This window comes from Tympanuchus pallidicinctus, unplaced genomic scaffold, assembly GCF_026119805.1.
Source record: "Tympanuchus pallidicinctus isolate F22 unplaced genomic scaffold, pur_lepc_1.0 scaffold18, whole genome shotgun sequence".
NCBI classification, from domain to species: Eukaryota; Metazoa; Chordata; class Aves; order Galliformes; family Phasianidae; genus Tympanuchus; species Tympanuchus pallidicinctus.
This window is the reverse complement of record NW_026294699.1, coordinates 7,766,828-7,787,021: the sequence shown is the minus strand read 5'-3', so window position 1 is coordinate 7,787,021 and position 20,194 is coordinate 7,766,828. Positions and strand designations below refer to the sequence as shown.

Sequence of the window (20,194 nt, the reverse complement as noted above, 5' to 3'; positions counted from 1 at the left end):
TCTTGTATCAACATTGCTTCAAAGTCTGCCTAATACAGTTATGCTGTATTATCTCTTTTTCTCTTTTATTTTTAAATCCATGTAACTAATTTGTCATTGTTGAAACTGCAGCTTGATTTTGTAAAACAGGTGTAATAAAATTATCTTGGGTTTTTGATAGAGGTTTCTTAGCACTAATACAACAAGTTTTAGTGAGGTAGTGCTCATTCTGATTGTTCACCAAGCTTGCATTGCTTACTTGAAAAAAAGTGACAAATATTTGCAGAAGAGATGCTCTACCCAGTGATTATAATTTGCTGTTAGATCTCCCAGTTATCCTGGTATGCTTCTCTTGTGAAATGGTACAGTGAGCTGAACACACTTTCTGTAACTTCTGTTATTTCTTTTATTTCTACCGTGTCATGTAGAATATGAGTAATGAATAATATGTACAGAATGTCAGCATATCAGCACAGTGAGCTACACTGCTGGTACAAATGTTGTCTGTGTACGTAATGCCAGCATTTCTTCACATTAGTCTTTGATTAGTCTGATGTGGTTATTCCTTATGACTGTCTGCTTGCTTGTTTATTCCAATTTAGATCTGTAAGAATCTAGATTAAATGATAATTTGTTGATGGAATACGAGAAGATGTTTTGTAGGACAGCTAGGGTTACTGTAGCTATGCAGTTTTGCAGTGTTATTTTCTTTCCCCATTCCAGAGAACTTCAGGCGCAGGAAACTTTACAGAATGGGCAGCTAGGATGTGGTGAAGGCATTCCAGATCTGCAACCAGGGAATTTAGCAAGTCAAGCAATGATTGAGAAGATCCTTAGTGAAGATCCAAGATGGCAGGGTAATGTTACCCTGTTTCCTTTCTCCATTTCTTTGATGATGTTTCATCCAATTTGTTGATCTTGGGTCTAAACTTGGGAGATATTCAGAAGTCTTTTTTGTAATAGAGTAAAAAAATGGTTTCTATAAGTAATATAAATATTTGTGAGCAGTTTTGTGGTAGTCTGTCACATTTATATTGAGACTGTAAATTGAAAATGTTTTGAATATTTTGTTCAATATGTCTCAGCTTAATACAAGTACTGCTAATCTCTGTCAATTGGGAAACTATTCATGCAAGTCAGTAGGAGCTCTGTCTTGTGCTAAGTATAATAATAATCAGTCTTCGTTTTTTAAGTCGTTAATTGAATAGTTAACAAATCTTTGTTCTTTGCTGAGATTGACTAGCAGGAATGAAGTAAAATGTTAAATAGAAAATTGGAGGAGAGTATTCAGATGTGAGTGCCTTGAAAGCGCTGTGTGAGATTGCTTAAAACCAATTGTTTTGGTTTTCTTAAGACTTCCAAGTTTGGTTTTCACTTGCTTCTTACACTGCCACAGATGTTAGTGTCAGTTGCTATTATTAGAGCTCTTGTCCAAACGTTACTATAGGAAAGATTGCAGGATACAATTACTTTCAAAATTTCATGCATGGACAGTAAGATAGGGAGAGGTGCCATGAAGATACTGTCCCTAAGGAATTCAAGGAAGATAATCTTATGATATTTGTCCCTGCTATGTATATATTTTTTATTCTGATAGAGGATGAATTCCAGTCATGTAAGTAGTGAAATGTACAGTCTTGTTGTTGTCAGCTCTAGATGAAAAATACTGGAATATTTTTGTATAGGAAGGTAAAAAATAAAGAAAATACAGCAAAATTAACCATCTACAAGCATTTTTGTTGGATTCATTGCATTGCTGAAGTGTTACGTTATATAATGCTGTGTGACTTCTTTACATCCTACTAAATGTGGTGGGATTGCATATAATTGCCAGAGACTGAAAATAATCATCCAGCTGGTGATTTCAGCTTTGTTTTCCTCAGTTTTAAATTAAACTATTGAAGAGGACTGAAGGAACTGCAGACTCTGTGTGATACTCTGATCAGTAAGCCTTGCTAATTTAGAGTACACCTTTAATTACTCTTTGAGAATGCTTTTTCAGCTTGTTTTCCACAGATTTGGTAGGAATTTTGCTGTATGTGTTTTTGTGAACATCTCAGGTTTGCTAAAGACAAGAAACGTAATAGTGCTTGCTTCAGTCATGCCTGGAACCATTTTCCTACCTTAGGAAGGAATTAGATTGGTTTGGTGTAATTCACTGTTCCATGCTGACGATTAGCCAAATTTTACCTTCTAATTTGTTTGCTCGCTCTGTTGTTTTTCTGTCTTTTTCTGTTTCTAGACAGAACCTTCTTTTTCATGTCCTAATTCCTCCTTACTGGCACCAGATGTAGATAAAGAGGCAGGAGTCTAAAAGAGGCTCTAGAATTTGTCCAGGAAAATTTTAGTAGCTAGTCTTAGTATGCCTTATCATGAAAGAAGTTTTGGTGAAATAAGGAGCGTCAGCACTAAACTTAAGAAAAACTGTAGATAAAGAACTTGAAATGGTTTCAGTGTTTGTCTTACTAAAATGAGTAGTATTGCTTAAGGTTTTCGTTTTCAAAATGTTGAATAGATGCAGTGAGAATTTCTGGATGGTTTCTCTACCAAGGTTGGTAGTTCTGTATTTGTGTACCTTATTATACAGTTGCTATAGAATATAAATTTGATGAAGATTTCTTTGCATGAAAGTATCTGGGTTTATAAGGATGGATGAGTCTGTGACTCATAACATTGTTTTTACAAAACAGCGTGATTCCTAAGCTAACTCAAGGCACTTGAAATACAAAATCTAGTGGCTTATTTCTCTGAATTTTTGACCTGTTTACAGACACAAATTTTGTGCTAGCTGGCTACAAGACAGAGCAGTGCACAAAGCCCCCCAGGCTCTGCCGCCAGGGCTACGCGTGTCCGCATTTCCACAACAGCCGCGACAGGAGGCGGAATCCCAGGACGTTCAAATACAGGTACGTGAATATTTGCAGTGCACTCTTTGTCAGTCAGACAGTTGTCAGTGGACTGGTTTGTTTGGGCTCTTATGCTATGGGTATTCCCAGTGGAATAAAAACGTCTCTTTCCCAGTAGCTTTGCTGTTTGTTTGTCTATTTATTTATTCATTTATCTATTTATTGTGGGGGAAAAAAAATCATCTGTTCAGAATGATCAGCCACTTCTGAAGAATAAAAACATGAAACGGTAGTAAAAAATGTTTTTTCTGTAAAGAATGAAAGCTGTAATTTTTAGTGAAAAATCAAGAATCACCAGTGGATACCTTCTTTGTTGGGAAAAGACCAGTTATAATTTCTGGCTTTCTCCTGTTTTCACTCCTCAGATTTTCTTTTTCTGAGCAGTACTTTCAGGACCAAACTTTAATGCATCTCTTCGCTTAGTTTTAGAGAGAGTCTGTCATTCTGAAACATTGGTTTCTTCATTTACTTGGTGTTTCATCGTGCTGTGCTTTAGAATTGATGGGTTTTGCTTGACAGTCTCAGTACTGTCCATAAATGTCACCAGACAGAAGAAAGCTGGAATCCTACTTGCTCCTCCTTCTGTCAGAGGCAAAAGGCTAGTTTTCTCCTAGAATTTACAACTTTGTAGGTCCCAGAAGCAAAGCTCCTCAGATGTAATGGGAATTTGTTTGAGACTTCTGCTAGGAATTAGATAGAAACGTGCTCTGGGCATCATTTGTTTCTAGGTCTACTCCTTGCCCCAGTGTAAAACATGCAGATGAATGGGGTGAACCTTCAAGGTGTGAAAGTGGGGATAGCTGCCAATACTGTCATTCTCGTACAGAGCAGCAGTTTCATCCCGAGGTAAGAAATGAGCTTCTTCTTACTTTTAGTGATTTTAAATTTATTATGTACTCGAGTACCTGTTAAAGATGATACATGTGAAAAATATGTCAGATCTGGAGAGAAAAGTCATGCAGCTCTTCCAGTAGTTGAATTATTGGTTTAAGCAAAATTTGCTGAAAATATTAGTTTTACAGCTGTGGTTTTCACTGCTAGGCATTTTTATTACACTACTTAGTAAAAAATGAATTCACATTCCCTGCAGCATTTGGATGCTTTTAACCTAGTAACTGAATCGACTTCTCACATGACTTCTGAAAACCCTTTTTTTTATGTTGATTGCCTATATGTAAGGTTAGGGTATAAATTTTACCCAACTTTTTGTCCAGTAACTTGGGACAAACTACAATTTTGAGCATTGTTAAAAGCTGTATTGCAAATAATTGCAAGAATCTGAATATGCCAGAGAAAGTGGAAAGAGCAGTGTCTCTTCCTACTGGCTAAAGGAAGACACTCCAAAAAAAGAATGTGAATTTACATTCCTCTATAGGTTCACTCATTGTAACACTCTTTTGTTGGATATTTGAGCGTAAAAATAAAGTGCTGGGGAAGAGAGCAGTGCCACATTATCTGCTGAGATTTAAATGTTATTGCAGCACTAGGAAAGTATTAGATTTTCCAGTTAATGGAGGAAAAAACCCATGATACTGAAAAGACATGTTATGTAAGAAGCTACCTGTACAGTACTTGAGATTTATCTGGGATTTGGGACCTCTGAACAGGCATAAAGAATTCACAGCAGGATGTTGGCTGCATTAGGAAGTTAAAAGCTTAGTAAGTTACAAGCAAAGACCACTCGAGTAATTGCTGTTTTCTCTTCCAATTATGAAGATTATTGAAGTAATCTCAAGAGTACATCACTGAAAGAAACTCCTAGAATACTGACTTCAAGGTTGTTTTCAAACTCCTCCTTATCACGTCCCCTATCAGTTTGACCATCTGCATCTTTATATTAAGTAGGTGTTTACTATCTCCAGTCCTGAGATGCTGCTCCAGAATTTCTCTGTCCTTATTGATAACTAGAGATTTTACTGTATGGATTTACTTCAGATTACCTAATTTCTTCCATGTTGTATTCCAGCCCTTTTCTGTAATAACAGTGTCTTCCTGCTTAGTATAACTATCATACTTTAGTTTATGACAAAGCTATTAATGCAAATACTAAAAATAAGTCAGAAGGCTGAGGCTTGAGGTGTGATGCCAATTTTGCCTGCTGCCTTCCTTCTTCTTACCATCCATTGTAATCTACCCATTTAACAGCAGATACCTTACATTGGTAATAGTCATAATCTTCATTATCTGAATTAATTATTCTCTCCACATAGTTTATTGATGTCTTATTAGAATGACCATTTTTCATTTTAGAGAAGAATCTTTGGTTTATCAAAGTTCAATAATGAGTCTACCACAGCAGGCTTTGCCAAATGTACCTATAATTTTATTCTATTTCTTTCAGTCCTTAATTAAATTAGGACAGAATAATTGGTGGACTCACAATAGTCTCAATCAGCTCTTTTTGCTCTTCTCAAACTTAATGGGTGCTATGCCTAGTATGCCTCAGCCATATGTAGTGCTTTTGATACGACTGCTTTACTACAAGTATGTGCCAACTGCAGCTGCTTTACACGCCACTCTTTAAAACCTCTCACTTAGAGTTGCCTAATTCATTTCCTGGCCCTGAACCAAAGGTAGTTTTAGTTTGCCCCCACATCAGCTGGATCATCTCAGTCTTTGTCCATCTTTATTTCCATTAGCTGTACTGCCTTTGTTGAAATGTTGGACATAATTCCTGCTGATACGCAAGACAGCTTCGTGGTCACAGGGTTATCAGCTCGCTTGATTTTAGCTGTAGCATTTAATTTCACAGAAACTAGCAACGTGCTTCTGCTCAAAGGAGATTCTATTCAACGTTGTACTCTGTAATCATTTCCCTTTGCTCAAGCTCTGGCTGTAGCTGTGTGGTTAGAATGGAAATTCCACACAGCTTTTGAGCCTCTGACTAGAGGTAGAGGATGTGAAGTGCTCATTTTGCAGTGAAATTCAATCTGTTTGATTTGCCTTCATTTCTCATCCTACTGATTTGAAATCAAGGGCATTAATTCAGCATCTCTTTTCTGTGTCCTTCAAGTTCAATTCATAGTCACTTTATCCAGCTTTATCTTTTTATATTGGACTTTGTGTCCTCACGCTTCACCAGATTCAGATAAAGAATATTCTCATTGCCTTTTGGCTCAATGATTGATTTTTGAAGAAATCTTATAGTTATCATATTTAGGAATAGCTTTATTCCACCACTGCTAAATGGCAGCCTTTGTAACATTGGTACATGTGGACGATGTGGCCATCTCCAGAATCAGGGCCAGCTCTGGCCCCTACACTCTTCTGATTTTCTCTATATTGTCACTTCTTCCAATAGTATTAAGTATCAGTAGGCATTTCTCACCACCTGGGTATCTCATAGGACTAGGAGTGATTTTGTGATTAGGACAACAATTCAAGACTCAACTTCTAGCTACTGCTTTTGTTGAAACCATCTGGTAGTACTACTTTTTTCCTTCTGCATAATAAGCATAAGATATACAGAGTTGGGATTTTACATTCACCAATAACCAAAGAATAGGTAAGAGAAGGATCCAGCTTCATTTCCTAATTTTGGTGTCCACAAATTACTCCTTCATGTTTTGCAATGCTTTGATAGCTCCCAGGGAAACTGGTAGAAAGATGAGTCCCACGGCCCTGTGAAGTGTGTTCTTCAGGTGGATGCTTTCCTGCACTATGGGTGTTTTGTCTCCTGTTTGGTGTTTAAGGAAAAATAAATTATTTCTATGTTTCTGTTGCCAAAGCTTGGGGGACCACTGCCATTTGCCACAGATCAGCAAATTCCTGGAATTAATTATCAGAAGAATCTGTGTGCTTTCAAATAGGTTAATGTTGTTCTGATATAAACATTGTTCTGTGCCAGCTTTGTCTAAGCCATGTGAAATACAAAGACAAGAGATCCCGTTAGAGCCAGGAAACTGCACCTGGATTTTGTGTGCAGCTTACATCGTGATTGCTGCCCTGAACTGTCACTGTTACTTCAGTTCTCACATGCCTCAGTCAGGTTAGAGAAAGATATTTGAACGTTAGTAAGATTTAAATATTAGAGGTGTAGCAATGCAGGCAGCGTGTAGGAAAAAAAGCAGATTGTTTTGTTTTCTTCTTAAGACATTCTCGTATATTGTAGAATGAATGAATATACAGATGATATGGTACATCCAAGAGCTTGGCTTACATAATTATTATACTAGAGCAGGAAAGGACACTCACTCTATCCTGGGCTCACTACAAAACTCCAGCAGAGCAGATCTCCAGAAGAGATCCTTGCCCACTGGCAGTCAGCTCTTAAACAGGTCTAGGAGAGGTGCAGCCAGGCTCCACCCCTTCCTGCAGTGCAGCTGAATTGCCTTCACCTGTGCTCCAGGGCTGACTCAGTGCTCGCCTCAGGTGATCAATCAGAGATTCAGGCTGTGATTCAGCAGCCCCAGACATACAGACATACAGACATACAGACATACAGACATTATTTCTCCTGTGAAATTTCTTACAGTGGTGTAAATGACTTCGACTGGCGTTTGACTTGTTTCTATACCTCATAGAAAACAAAAGCAATTTAATCAAGGCTTTCTAAAATGCTATTGTTAATATTTATTATTACACAGGATGAGGTTAGGATTCTCGTTTGAGGTTTAATTTTCTTAATGTTCTGCTTTTCTGTTTGATTTTAGAAACGCAAGAACTGAGTTTTCTGAGAAAACTATATTAAATGTATTGCTATTAATTTAATATTAAGAACTTTTCATTTAAAGGCTTTAAAATATTCTGTTTTATTGCTCAGTAGGAAATATGCTTCAGTTAATCACACTTCTGTTTTGTTTAGATATACAAGTCTACAAAGTGCAATGATATGCGCCAGACGGGTTACTGCCCTCGGGGCCCGTTCTGTGCATTTGCACATGGTGAAAGTAAGTAAGAGAATTACTGTTTTCTATCAGTGTTATTTTTAAGCACCTGCAGCAGGAGTGACTTAAAATCCTTAGTTTTAAGGGGTAAATGGCAATTGATGTCACTTGTTTTTAGAAATTCATTCCATATTTTCCAATATATTACATTGCTAAGGGAGGTTGCTGAAAGTACATCAAATTTGCTGCAGCAGCAGAACAGAAAGTTTTCTTTACAAATGCAGCTTGTCCCTACTGAGTTTGACTTACCAAATGTATACCTGTTGGACTTGTAAATACACTCGTTGTCCTATTGAAACTACTGTAGTAAACTTAGATAAATTTATGTGGAATCCTTCCCACCATTCATACATTTCTCAGCAGCTTCTACCATTCTCTGTTGAACTGACTTGGGGAAGCATGTGTTTTCTATGGTAGTCTTCCTGGTCTTCTCTCAGTGAGTTCTTCACAATCAGCTGACCTATTGTTTGTTCTTTTTTTCCTTCCTGATTTCTTAAGGCCATGATGAATTTTCACTATTCCTTCAAGACAGATTTTCAGGAGTTTCAGTGATGCCCATGAGTGGGGCCCCCATGTGGGATTCCAACCACATCCGTAGGTCTTTGTGGAAATACAGTTAAGCTGGGGGGTGCTTCCAATGTAGAGTTTGTAACTTCCATGGAGCTGGCCAGAAATGATGATGTTTGCTATTAGAAGGAATTAGAATGGTTGTAGAAGCAAAAATTTCAAATTTGATGTATTTCTCTCACTTACTGTTAATAGGCAGAGTAGCAAAACCTGCACTGTTAGAAACAGTCCTCAGCTGCACTGTCTGCAGTGAAGAGAGGTGTCTCTGTCTCACACTCATCCTGTTTCTGGCATAGCCCTGCACTCTAGCAGAGCTACTTACTGTTCCTAGGAAAGAAATGTTCACATTTGATTCCTAAGTAGTAGCTTACTGTTACCCCTTCAGAAGTGCATTAGTTGCAAGAGGTGAAAAAAAAAATCTTGCAGGATTTGTAGGTTTGAGAGATTTTTTTTCCCAGTCTTTACTCCCTTTCTTGGAGGTATTGTATGCATGAATTATGAGGGGAGGAATATCATTAAATGCAATTGTTTACTAAAGTAAAATTTTTTTGTTAACTCGTTATTTGTATGTAAAAATTGAAGACTAAATCTCCTTAAGATGTTAAATTAAAATAATCAAATGACTGAGATGTTTAATAGTTTAACAAAGTAGCCTTTGGGGAAATTGGGAAGTAATTGTTCAGTTACTTTGAGATGAATTTTCTGGTATTAAAATTTAACAAATAATGGATTGTAATTTACATCTAAGTTAAGAATAAACTTTCTCAAAGGTTAATATTCCTTCTGAAGTTAAGCACTGTAAGCAAAAGTTTCTCTTTCCATTGTTTGTTATTAAGTAAAGTGGTTCTGGGCTGGGGAGAGGGGAAAAAAACCAACCAAACAAAAAAACAAAAGCAAAACCAACCCAGTAATTATGATGCTGTTACTTTTCAGTCAAACCAGGTGCTCACCTGTTCCCAACAGACAGCCTAGGCATCACAAATGAATGGAGCAGCAGCGTTAATGCCACAAACAGTGTTACAAGTAACAGTGGGCAGTCTGGAAACGTAAGTGTAAATGACTCTGTAATAGCTAGCACTGATCAGCACTGCCAATATGTAATTATTTTATTCCTTAAGCAGCTCTTTTTTATTTCTTTGTACATCAACAAAAGAGAAAAAAAAATCAAAGCTATACTAAATGTCAGAAGGTAATATTTACTGGGTTTTGAAAACCTAAATGGCATGTCTGCTCTGGAAACCAGACTTAATCATGTATTACCTGTATTTTCTGCCCTTGTTTTTGTCTTAAGATGCAATTATTCTGAATGCTCCAGTGAGAAGCATCGTTGTTAATCAAACATACAACTAAAGGACAGCTTAACTTATCTGTCTTTTTTTTTTTTCTATAGGAAAAATTTCATTCTTGAAAGATCTTGAAAGATCCCCTCTTTTCTGTCCTAATTTATTAATATGTGAAGTGATGTCTCACCCAGTCATGCTTTACTTAAAGCTTCTTACAGCGATGCAGTGTGCAGAGTGTGTTGGTAGTAGAAAGGTTTTTGATTACAGGGGTAGTAAATGTATTCTGTAATAGAAAATTTTGACAGCTAGGACAGGAGTTAGAAAGGTATATTGCAGAACTTTCTTTTATCTTTATTTTTGTATCAATTTGAATATATACATATTCAACATCTGTCATCTGGTACTTTTTTCAGCTTACACCAAAAATACACACAAATATGCTGAAGTTAGCATTGTATTAAAAAAAGAGTGAAATTAATTTATAATTTCAATTTATTGTCTTAGGAAGGGAAAATGTTATAAACGTAAAAAGTCTTACAGAATATATTAGACACTGTTTTCTGTCCCCTACAGATTTCCTGTTCTTCAAGTCCACCTGTAACATCAAGTTCTGGTAGCAGTAGTTCTTTGTCACCCCTTGGGCCTCTTTGTAGACAGAGATCATTAGCAAATGGTGTTTTGTGTTCTGAGTCCAGCACTTCAGGTGTTTCTTCACCAACATCCAGCTATCCTAAAGCACCAGGTTTTGAACGAGAAGATCAGGTATGTGAATAATGTGCATCTAGAAGTATAAATGCAATCTTAAATAAATAGACAAAGCAGAAAGTGTTCTCTATCTCCTGTATCTGCAGTGATTTTTTTTATAATATTAAACCCAAGGTCAGGAATCCTTTCCTGTAGAGAGCTAAAAACTGTGTCGAAATGCACTTGTCATGGACTAAGAACACTCACAGAATCTGTCACTGCAGCTCAGCTGGCATGCAGTAAATCATAATTTTGCAGAAATGTGATGGTCATTTTTAAGCCCATGTTGCCAAGAATAGATCAAGATAACTGTGAAGAAACCCAAACATAGCTACATTTGGTAGGGTTCAGTTTTATTTTTTTGTTGAAAAGTAATTCTGTTTATTTAAATGCTGAAGTGTTGTAGGTGATGGCAGGATCATTACAGTGAAGTTCTCCAGGCATTGTCACTTTCTTAGGTGTAAATGTTCAGCCAGACTGTAAATTAGTGATCTGGTTGTTTTGACAAGATTTCCATCTCCTAATGTAGTGATCAGATGATTCATGATCAAATGTTATTGAAGTAACAGCACCAAACAAATGGCTGCTTTCTGGAGGTAAGTCAGCATTAATTGAGAAACAATATAGCCTTGGTGCTGTTTTGGTGAATATCAGTGAGTAATGTGCTGTTACAAAACATGCATCTCAGCCACAAACAAGTCATGCTTACTTTTTATTGGCCACGTTGGCCATGCCTGGAAAGGAGGCAGTGATGGGCTTTGCAACGAAGAAGAAAACATGTAGAATAATGGGAGGCATAGAAAGAGAAGAGTTGTGTCTGAGTGATAGGGAACATTCACTACAAGAGAGATTAGAAATCTCTCAAAGGAAAAAAAGAACAAAGAACTTTACAAAGGTGGCAGAAATAACTTCCTGAAGAGACAGAGGGGACCGTGCAGAGCTGACTGCGATTCAGGAAATCACTTAAAGTTTCTGGTTTGAAAAGAGCAGAAATATTTTTGTTCTTGTTCTGCAAGAACACAGTGGCAAAGAGAAAGGGCTTACAGTTCCCTTTTATTTAGGTATGTCTCACTTCTTTCAGAAGTTACCTTAGTATAAAATGGTGTTAAAATCTGCCTTTATATTTGAAATGGTTTTGTTTGTTATTTGTAGCATGATTGCTGAAAGAGAAAATGTAGGCAGTTCTGAAACTTCGGGCTAACGCAGGCTTCTATCCCAGCAGCCTCTTGGAGAAATAGTTACCAGCTGGCAAGCACTTGGAACATGTTATTTCAGTCATATCATAGTGCTAAAATGGCTACTCAGTTTAGGAGCTAGAAATAATTTCAATTTCCATGTTGATTTACTCTACGATCATTAAAATTTAACTGTCCTTATGGAACTGCAATAAGGGAAATTAAGTCTCCCTCTTTTCAAGACATCATTACAGAGATGCTTCTGACCCTTCATGAGCTGGTTATATATTTTTATCAGTGACTCGTTAACTTCATATATTTCATAATTTTTTTTGTTTCAGGCAAAGCAGCGAAGCTTCTCAGCTGAGAGTCAGCAGAAAAAAAATGAACAGGACAACAAGCAGGTATTGCCAAAAGCCTAACACTAATATTTTGCCCTTTTGGATGATTCATTAAAGCAGTATCAAAATTCTGTGGCATTTTGCAAAGCAGCCTAAAGAAACAGGTGATGAGCATAAACTGAAACACAGGAGGTTCCATCCGATCAGGAAACTCTTCTTTACTATGAGAGTGACTGAGCACCAGACCAGAGAGTCTGTGGAGCCACCCTCCTTTGAGGTGTTTAGAAGTCCTCTGGACACAGCCCTGAGCTGCCTACTTTAAGTGGCTCTGCTTGACCAGGAGGGTTGGAGCAGGTGAGCTCCAGGGGTCCCTTCCAACCTCAGCCGTTCTGTGATTTTGCACTAAAGGGTCTGAAAGGCAGGATGTGTGCAGAACAGCTGAAGTCTCTTTGATTTGTTGTGCCAAGAGAAGAGGAGACTGAGAAGGTCTCATGGGCGCCTGCAACTTCCTCACAAGGGGAGCAGAGGAAGGCACTGATCTCTCTGGTGACTGGTGGCGGGACCCAAGGGGAGGGCATGCAGTAGAGACAGGGCAGGTTGGGTATTAGAGAAAAGTTCTTCACTGTGAGGGTGGTCAGAGGCTGGAACATTCTCCCCAGGGCAGCGGTCACAGCGCTAAGCCTGCTGGATTTCAAGAAGCATTTGACAGTGCTCTGAGAACTACAGTTTGAGTTGTGAGTGGTGCTCTGTAGAGCCAGCAGTTGGAGTTGGTGATCTCTGTGGGTCCCATCTGACTCAGGATGTTTTATGAGTTGTGTGAAACGAGTTCAGCTAGAAATAAGTAGTAGAGGTGTGTGCTGTGCAGTTTAGTTTCTCCCCTGTCTAAAATGAAGATCAGTTCATGCACCAGTTGCATTTGGATTAAATGGGAAATTTTGCAGAACAAAGAAATCTAGAATATAATTTGTGTACAAATGTATAATGAAATGGTATAATTGCTCAGTAGATATTTTCCTTTTGAAAAGGGTCATCAGACTTCAGCTGACTAACTGATTGTAAAGCTCATTTGAAGGTATTTAAATACCTTTTCTCTGAAAGCAAAACTTCCTCATACAGTGGCAATATCCAACCACATGGAAATGATAAGGAAAATTATCTTAATCTATTCATTTAGAGATTCCTTTTGGATTTCTTTCTGTTTGAACTAAAATAATGATTTCTAAAATTGCACTGTATTTATTTCATGTGCTTACATGTCTGTGTAAGAATACACACACATACTCTATTGTATATGTTTGTTTTTAACAGAACCATCTCAGTGTTTTTTCAGTGGTTAACCCACTTGCTTCAAGTATAACTTCCAGTCTGGCCTCCAGTGTTGGATCAGATAGTTCATCTCCTACAACTGTCTCTATTATCAGTACCCAAACTCTCCCATTCTATTCTGCTGGTAACACAGTTGAATCAGTTATAGGTAAGTCTTAACATCTACTCTCTGATTATATGCAGTTTATTGCATTATTCAAGTTCTCCTTATTTTAATGTCTGTTCAGAACAGCTTATTGGTAAAGGCATTTGTATGTACTCAACTTTATTATATTTCATTCAAAACAATATCTGAGTTTTAAATTGAATATTTTCCCAAAAAAATCGTTGTTTTTCATAAACTCTGCAGTGTCAGCATAGGAATGAGTAACTGGGACATATTTTAAATGGAATATGTCATTGATAGTGGCCAGCAATTTTAAGAATGCATAAAACCTTCATAATGCATCTCACCACGTTCCTAGAAATAGAAGTGATGTCTCCTCAACTTGTGTTGGTGAGCCGCTGAGATTTGACTTTTTTCTCTTTGAGGTTACTTCAGCAGGTGCAGTTACAGATTTTACTGTCTTTGCAGGAAGGTGGGAGATTTTTCTTGGCTGTCTATTTTCCAATCTCCTTATCGATCCATTCAGGGGCAAAATCATATTTTTGTTCTCCTTATGTGCGCCAGACCTGAAAGGACACAAAAAGGAGGAAGCTTTTGTTTGGATACACAGGACAGATTCAGGAAATACTCCATTCAGAAATCCTCATCACTAACCCAGGGCCTTTCCCTTGGTTCCAACCAGCAAGGCTTTTTAGCTGGAAAATGTTAAAAGGAGATAAATATTTAAATAATAATTAGACACTGCTTTTCTGTCCAAGTTGTTAATAAGAAAGGAGAGAACTTTGACAGTAAATTCATGCAGTCACCAGTAGGTAATCATGTCACATTATGCTGTTCAGTTAATTATTAAATAATTACATCCTCACGCCAAGAATAACTTGACACTTGGTACAAGGGTATCTTCAACAATATGCATAGAGAGGTACAGACATCTTTATTCTAAGGAGGCTTATCCAGAGCTTAGTTGTCTTAGTGGCCCTATGCTGGTTTCTCTTCAGCACTTCTCTTGTGCTGGGCAGCCCAGAACTGGACACAGTACTTCAGGCACTGTTGGATTTGCCCAGAGCCCTGTTAAGTGTCAGTCTGATAGGGTTTGGTCATAGGGCAGCACAGAACACTGTAACAATTTGAAGTCCCATGGTTTTCTCTGAAAGGAAATACACACATAATGTACACTATTATGTACTGTTGTCTTCTGAACTGCTGTGTACTTTTTGCACAGTACCACTGTAGGCTGAACAGAGCACACTGTATGTTCATCTCCTTCCAAAAATAAATCAGTTGTTGAAGACATGTATCAAACATTTCATGCTGTTTTGCTGGTGATTCTCCTGCTTGAGTTTCCAAATACTTTGACAGATCAACTGTATCAGTTCAAGAATACAGAGTTTGAGTCTTTGTATATTATGTGCTTCAGTCCCCTAACCATCCAGACAGCAAGGCGCTGGACACAGTGCAGCATGTAAATGTCTTTTTTGCATGGAGAAACCTAAAACTGGTCATGGTGCTCTTGCTGTGGTCTCACAGGTGCTGGAGAGCAATCATTTCCCTCAGTGTGCTGGCTGCACTGTTCCTAATGCAGGCCAGCTGCTTTTACTTCCCCCAGAACATGCTGAATGTATTGATTGGTAGGATTCCTAGCTTTTTTTCTGCATAACTGCTTTCTGGTCATTTGGTCCCCAGCCTGTACTGTTGCAAGGGATTATTCTATCCCAGGTGCTGCATTACTTTATCTGGCTCAGTTGAACTTCATGTGGTTTCTGGCAGCCCTTTCAGACAGCCTTTCTCCATCCCTCCAAGCATCAATCCTGACATCTCGTGGTCCCTGTTAATTAGCGTTATGCACAAACTTGCTGAAATATGTGGCACTTCTACAGTAAATATGATTTATTCAGGAGGCTGTAGCAGGAAATGTGATTTGAAGGACATTGTATTCTGCAGCCTGTGGTGTCAGTCACATGAGCAGGGCTGTGCTGTGATTAGCTGGTGTGCTTGAAGGTTTCTGTGTTTAAATCAGTGTGTGCCAGAGAGCAGGAGACTGCAGGCAGTGAGTCAGCACTTAGCAATGGTAAGGTAGGCATTTCCTCTTCTCATCTCTTTTTGAAAGTAATCTGTGCAGAATATTAAATGGCAGATATTTTCCTCAGTCTCACAAGTATATACCCTGCTTTCCTAAAAGGTTTGTTGGATGATCTGTGTGTTGAAACATAAATGTAAAATTATTTTTAGTTGTTAGAATTAGTGAGCAGATTTTTAGTTTTTGTTCTTTGTGAGTAATATAATGTCACTGCTTACAGTTAATACTGTGGAAATAAATTTTTTTGTCAAAATAAAGAGTGCTTTTGGAGTAAGTGTGTGCTAGTTGACCAGAACAAGTAGCTAATGTAACCGTAAAATCCAAGGTCTAATTTCCATGTACTTGATGTGGTGCTAATTCAGTACAATTTTAAAATTATACACTAAAATTATATGCAGAACAAGTGTTGCAAAGTCATTTAAGCTGTTACATGCTCTGTTTCCCATTTGTCATTCTGTTACTGAGCTTAAGAGATCCTTGATTCTTCTGAGGTAAAATATGCCTCTGCTGCCTTCAGCTGTTTTTCTGAAATAGTTTTCAGGATGATATTTTTGTTACTTGAAGGTGAGTCACAGTGTCCATGTCTCATGGAAGTGTAGGTTAATGTACTTTACTGTAACTGTGTAGATTTTGTGGGTTTTTTTCCCCAAAGAAATTTCATATATGTTATTTCTCCAGAGTTCTACTTTGTGGATATACTGGATGGCAATGAAAATGAAGTGCTGTATGTAATTTGAATAGAGCCAAAACTGTAAAGTACTCGTAGAACAAACCTGTCATGTTCTTGTAGAAATTGGTGCATTGAAGAATTGTTTAAACAAAAAAAAAGTGAAGGAGCTGCAGGAAGAGAAGACAGTAGGTGGTAATGGGAAAAGAGGAAGAATGAATTTGGATAAAGGACTATGGGAAATGCAGGAGTTATATTGGCAAGAACTGAGGAAGCTTTGTCAGACACAGAGGTCTGAAGCCTTTTCTTTGTCCCTTCATCATGATTGCATGGGGAGCTCTTAAGTTTTTTCTGTCTGCTGGCTGAGTAATAGTCCTCAAGAGCTGAAGAAAAGAAGGGGGTAGGGGAGCTTAGAAGGAGCGTGCCAATCAGATAGAGCTAGCACTTAACATTGAGGCTTAGGTGATGCACTGAACACTGAAGATGCAGCAGAATAAGCTGCAGAAGACTGCAAGCTACTCCTGTTAGACAAGGGAAATGGTGTGAATGGCCTGCTTTTATTCTAGTGGGGGGGAAAGAAAAACCAACACAAGAAAAGAAAGGAACATCTCCTTCATATGGTGTTGTTGCACGAACATACTGAGAAGGGTTCACGTGCACAAAGGGTGATTAGTGGGGTCCATTGCTGGTGGCCACAATGGTCAATATCATTTACAGAGAAAAATGGAAATGTAAGAAGAGGGAGGAAAAAAAGGACAGAGAAAGCTGTCCAAGATGCCAGGTGAGAAGTGCAAGTTGGGGCAGAGGAACATCCTTTCTTGGGCATCCTGTCCAGCACAGCAGGTGGTTCCCTCCCCCATAATACCTTCCCATATTAGATATGATCTAGACATTAAGGATTTTTATGATGGAAATGATAATAAAAATAATCAAAGTTTCCTCATTTCAGCATCACGGATAATTCACTACGCAGTGCTTTGTTTAACAGGTTCAGCTCTAGATATACATTTCAACGGTGTGAATGTCGCATCCATCAGTAGGGAGCTGGAAGATCAAGAAGGCAGTGACCTTGGATTAGCAAGTAAGCGCTCAAATCCTAAAATCAAACTACGTATCACTTGAAGGCATTTTATTTCTCACCTTTCTAAGAGTTTACTCTTCACAGTTGAGACAACAGTGACTGTGCCAAATAGTTCTCGGTTCTGTTCTTCCTGTTTAATTTGAGATGTAAGCAGGTTAGACTGCTGTCATCCTGCCTGTCTTTTGGAAGGGGTTGCTCGATTAAAAAGTGCTTTTGGCATGCCCTTGGGGCCGTGGGCAGAACAGCTGCTGGAAGGACTGGCTTACATTTATAGAATGTCCTGATGCATTTATTGAAAATCCTGACCACAGGCAATCTCTGCTCTGGTTCCTCCTGCTCTTTCTTCACTGACATCGGTGTTTGCAGGGCTGTTTCTTACACCTTTTTTCTCACTCCTTGCTGCTTTGCAGCTTTTTGCCCTCTTACATGCCTTTTCCCAGAAGCAGCACCAGTGCTGTTGATGGGTTTGGCTGTGTGCTGCAGCAGCTCTGCACTGCGGGTGGCTGGGAAGGGCTGTGCCCAGCATGGGGCAGCTCTGGCCTGTCCTCACCCACAGCCTTGCTACTCGATGCTGATTGTGTTGGGCAAAATCCAGTAGATGTGAGGAATAACTCGAGTACTAGAAAAGAGATGGCTCTGTGAAACCCCATACAGTGTTTGCTTGGGATCTCGGGCTTTTAAAATTTGAGAGTTCTTACTGGGCCAGATTCTTAAACTAAACTGCCTTTACTGTGTTGCTCCCTTGCTTCTCCTGCAAACAGAGGTGTAGGTTTATTGTTTGTTATGTCACATACATCTCTGGTCTGTCCTGTATCTTCCTTAGGCAGTTGCTCAGGAGACTTTGCCAACACTTCCTGAGTATCCCATGATATATTTTTGAAGACATTGTTGCAGTGCAGCTTATAATGAGCATTATTTTCTTCTTTTTTAATATTTCCAAAAAGATGTTTTCTCTGATGACATAAATTCATCAGTTTTAAGCAAAAACAGAAAACCATAATAATGACTCGTGATTTCAAGTATAACTCACTTGACTGCTCTATTTTCTCCAAGGAGAAGGTGATGTCATTTTTACTGCTATTCAAAATTTTTGATTAAAATCTTTACAGTAAATATTGAACTGTTTCCTGATTGGGGAAAACCAATGCATCTGTTCACAGTTATTCAAGCAAGTGCATCATTTAACATTCATTCTAAAGATACCTTTTATTATTGCCATTATTTTGGAAAATTATGAGCAATACATGTTTGATTATATTATTTATTACTTTGTTTCAAACTTAGTTTCTGTAGACTTAAGTACATTTGACATTTAAAATCTACTGAACAAAAGTATGTAGAAGAAAGAAATTGAGGTATTTCTGACTATTACTCAGTGAAACATTTTAAGGTATGTAGTCTCACTTTCTCAACTCTAGTTTATGTATTAAAATACAAAACAAATTTTTCTTACTCCTTTAAGTTCCACTCAGTTTTTCCATTTGCTTTAGTTGGCTGTAAATATTTCTGAGTCAGATAACCTGATCTGAAAAATGTTTTCTCTCTCTCTGTAGCCGCAGATGATGGCACTGCTTCTAAGTGTTCAATTTTAAAACGTTTCTTACAGTAGCAGATAAATAATACATTGTTTATTAGTGGCAGGTATTTGAATATGCAATTTAATTTTAAGAATACTTGCAGAGCTGTGTCCTGCTTCGGAACTGATTTTTATTTTTTATTTTTTTGTGCATGCTTAGGTAAAAGATTACTGGAAAGTTCAGCACCTGTCAATATTCCAGGTTCTCTTGTTCGTTCCTCCTCTCTACATTCATCATCATCCCTTTCAACCTCTCCACTCAATTCTCTTTCACAATCACTTTCTCAGTCTTTTGTTTCATCCGCTATGGTCCCTCACCAACAGCAGCCTCAGCCTTTGAAATCAGAACAGAATATATTGGGCACCTCTGCCTCTTCTCACAACTCGTTAGGTAAGTAGGCTGAAGGCTGCACTGCTGTGTTTTAAGAGGGGAATCGATGGCAGCTCAGGAGGGTTCAGCTCGAGGCTGTGCAGATTTCCCATGATCTGGAAGACAAAGCCCAGCTATTATAATCGTTAACACTGCTGACAGTGGTGTTAAAGGGGGTAGGTGGGAGGGAGTTCCAGGAGTTAATTTTTCCTTCCTAGTGAAGACAAAAAGTGTTCTCGGAAGAGGAGATATTTACTTAGGCATTTGAAAGATAAGAGTAGGCAGTAAGAACACGTTTTAGCTACATTAACTTTTGTTAATGGAAAATAGAAAATAGAAAGAACTAAAATGATGTATGGACTTCCAGGAGTAAAGGTTTTTGTACATGAATTATTCCCACCATTTCTTCTCCTTTTGCTGACTGTGCTCTCTTTTAATAAAAGCAGCAAGAGAAAAGCATGTGGTAAGTTCTGTGAATTGTTCCAGAACTAGAAATATTTTCCAGACTTTTATGTTTCTGAAGGTAGTCAAATAACGAGTCTTGCAGGTAAAAGTGTAAGTTTTGCGTTTGCAGTGCGTTTATGTAGTTCTGCATGTGAAACATTTTGCAGCAGGGTGTGCAGACACTACTTTTTGTTTTTCAGGTTTAAATGGTGTTACAGGGAGCATGTGGGACTTTGTAACTGGGAATTTCTCTCCCAGCCCATCCCCAGTTCTGAGCAGTGGCACTGCCCCATCCGTGAGTTCAAACAGCAGTGGGAACGAACTGACTCGAGTTAGACAGGAACTTGATGATGCCAAGAGAAAACTGAAACAATGGGAAGAATCCTGGCAACAAGTAAAACAGGTACATTCATTTATGGTAGTATTACATTTTTTTTCTGTATTTAGTAAACATGCACCTCCAACTGTTTTTCCTTTTTACAAGTTTTATTATCCTTGAACCCAGAGTTTTTTTACAATCTATCAAGTGAATTGACCATGAATGATCTTTTTTCCCTTTCCTAAATGAGCTGGCAGCGTAAAGGAAGCAGACCCTTTAGTGCTGAACAGCTGTGTGTCTCAGTGTAAAGTAACTAAAGACACACATTCCCTCCTGTACCTCTTTCC

At 38.2% G+C, this 20,194-nt stretch overlaps 1 protein-coding gene across 8 annotated transcripts in view; it reads left to right on the top strand.

Moving 5' to 3' along the window:
• UNKL (unk like zinc finger) overlaps positions 1-20,194 on the top strand; it is a 32,303-nt gene that overhangs the window by 7,366 nt on the left and 4,743 nt on the right. For 6 of the 8 annotated variants that reach the window (XM_052680479.1, XM_052680485.1, XM_052680480.1 and 3 more), the window contains exons 4-14: positions 703-836; positions 2,750-2,885; positions 3,614-3,731; positions 7,690-7,774; positions 9,272-9,384; positions 10,195-10,383; positions 11,882-11,944; positions 13,190-13,355; positions 17,046-17,138; positions 18,875-19,105; positions 19,729-19,931. In XM_052680479.1, the coding sequence (XP_052536439.1) occupies positions 703-836; positions 2,750-2,885; positions 3,614-3,731; positions 7,690-7,774; positions 9,272-9,384; positions 10,195-10,383; positions 11,882-11,944; positions 13,190-13,355; positions 17,046-17,138; positions 18,875-19,105; positions 19,729-19,931 (1,531 nt within the window). The remainder of the gene's footprint in view (positions 1-702; positions 837-2,749; positions 2,886-3,613; positions 3,732-7,689; positions 7,775-9,271; positions 9,385-10,194; positions 10,384-11,881; positions 11,945-13,189; positions 13,356-17,045; positions 17,139-18,874; positions 19,106-19,728; positions 19,932-20,194) is intronic. The other 2 variants (XM_052680481.1, XM_052680483.1) reach the window with 2 other exon arrangements.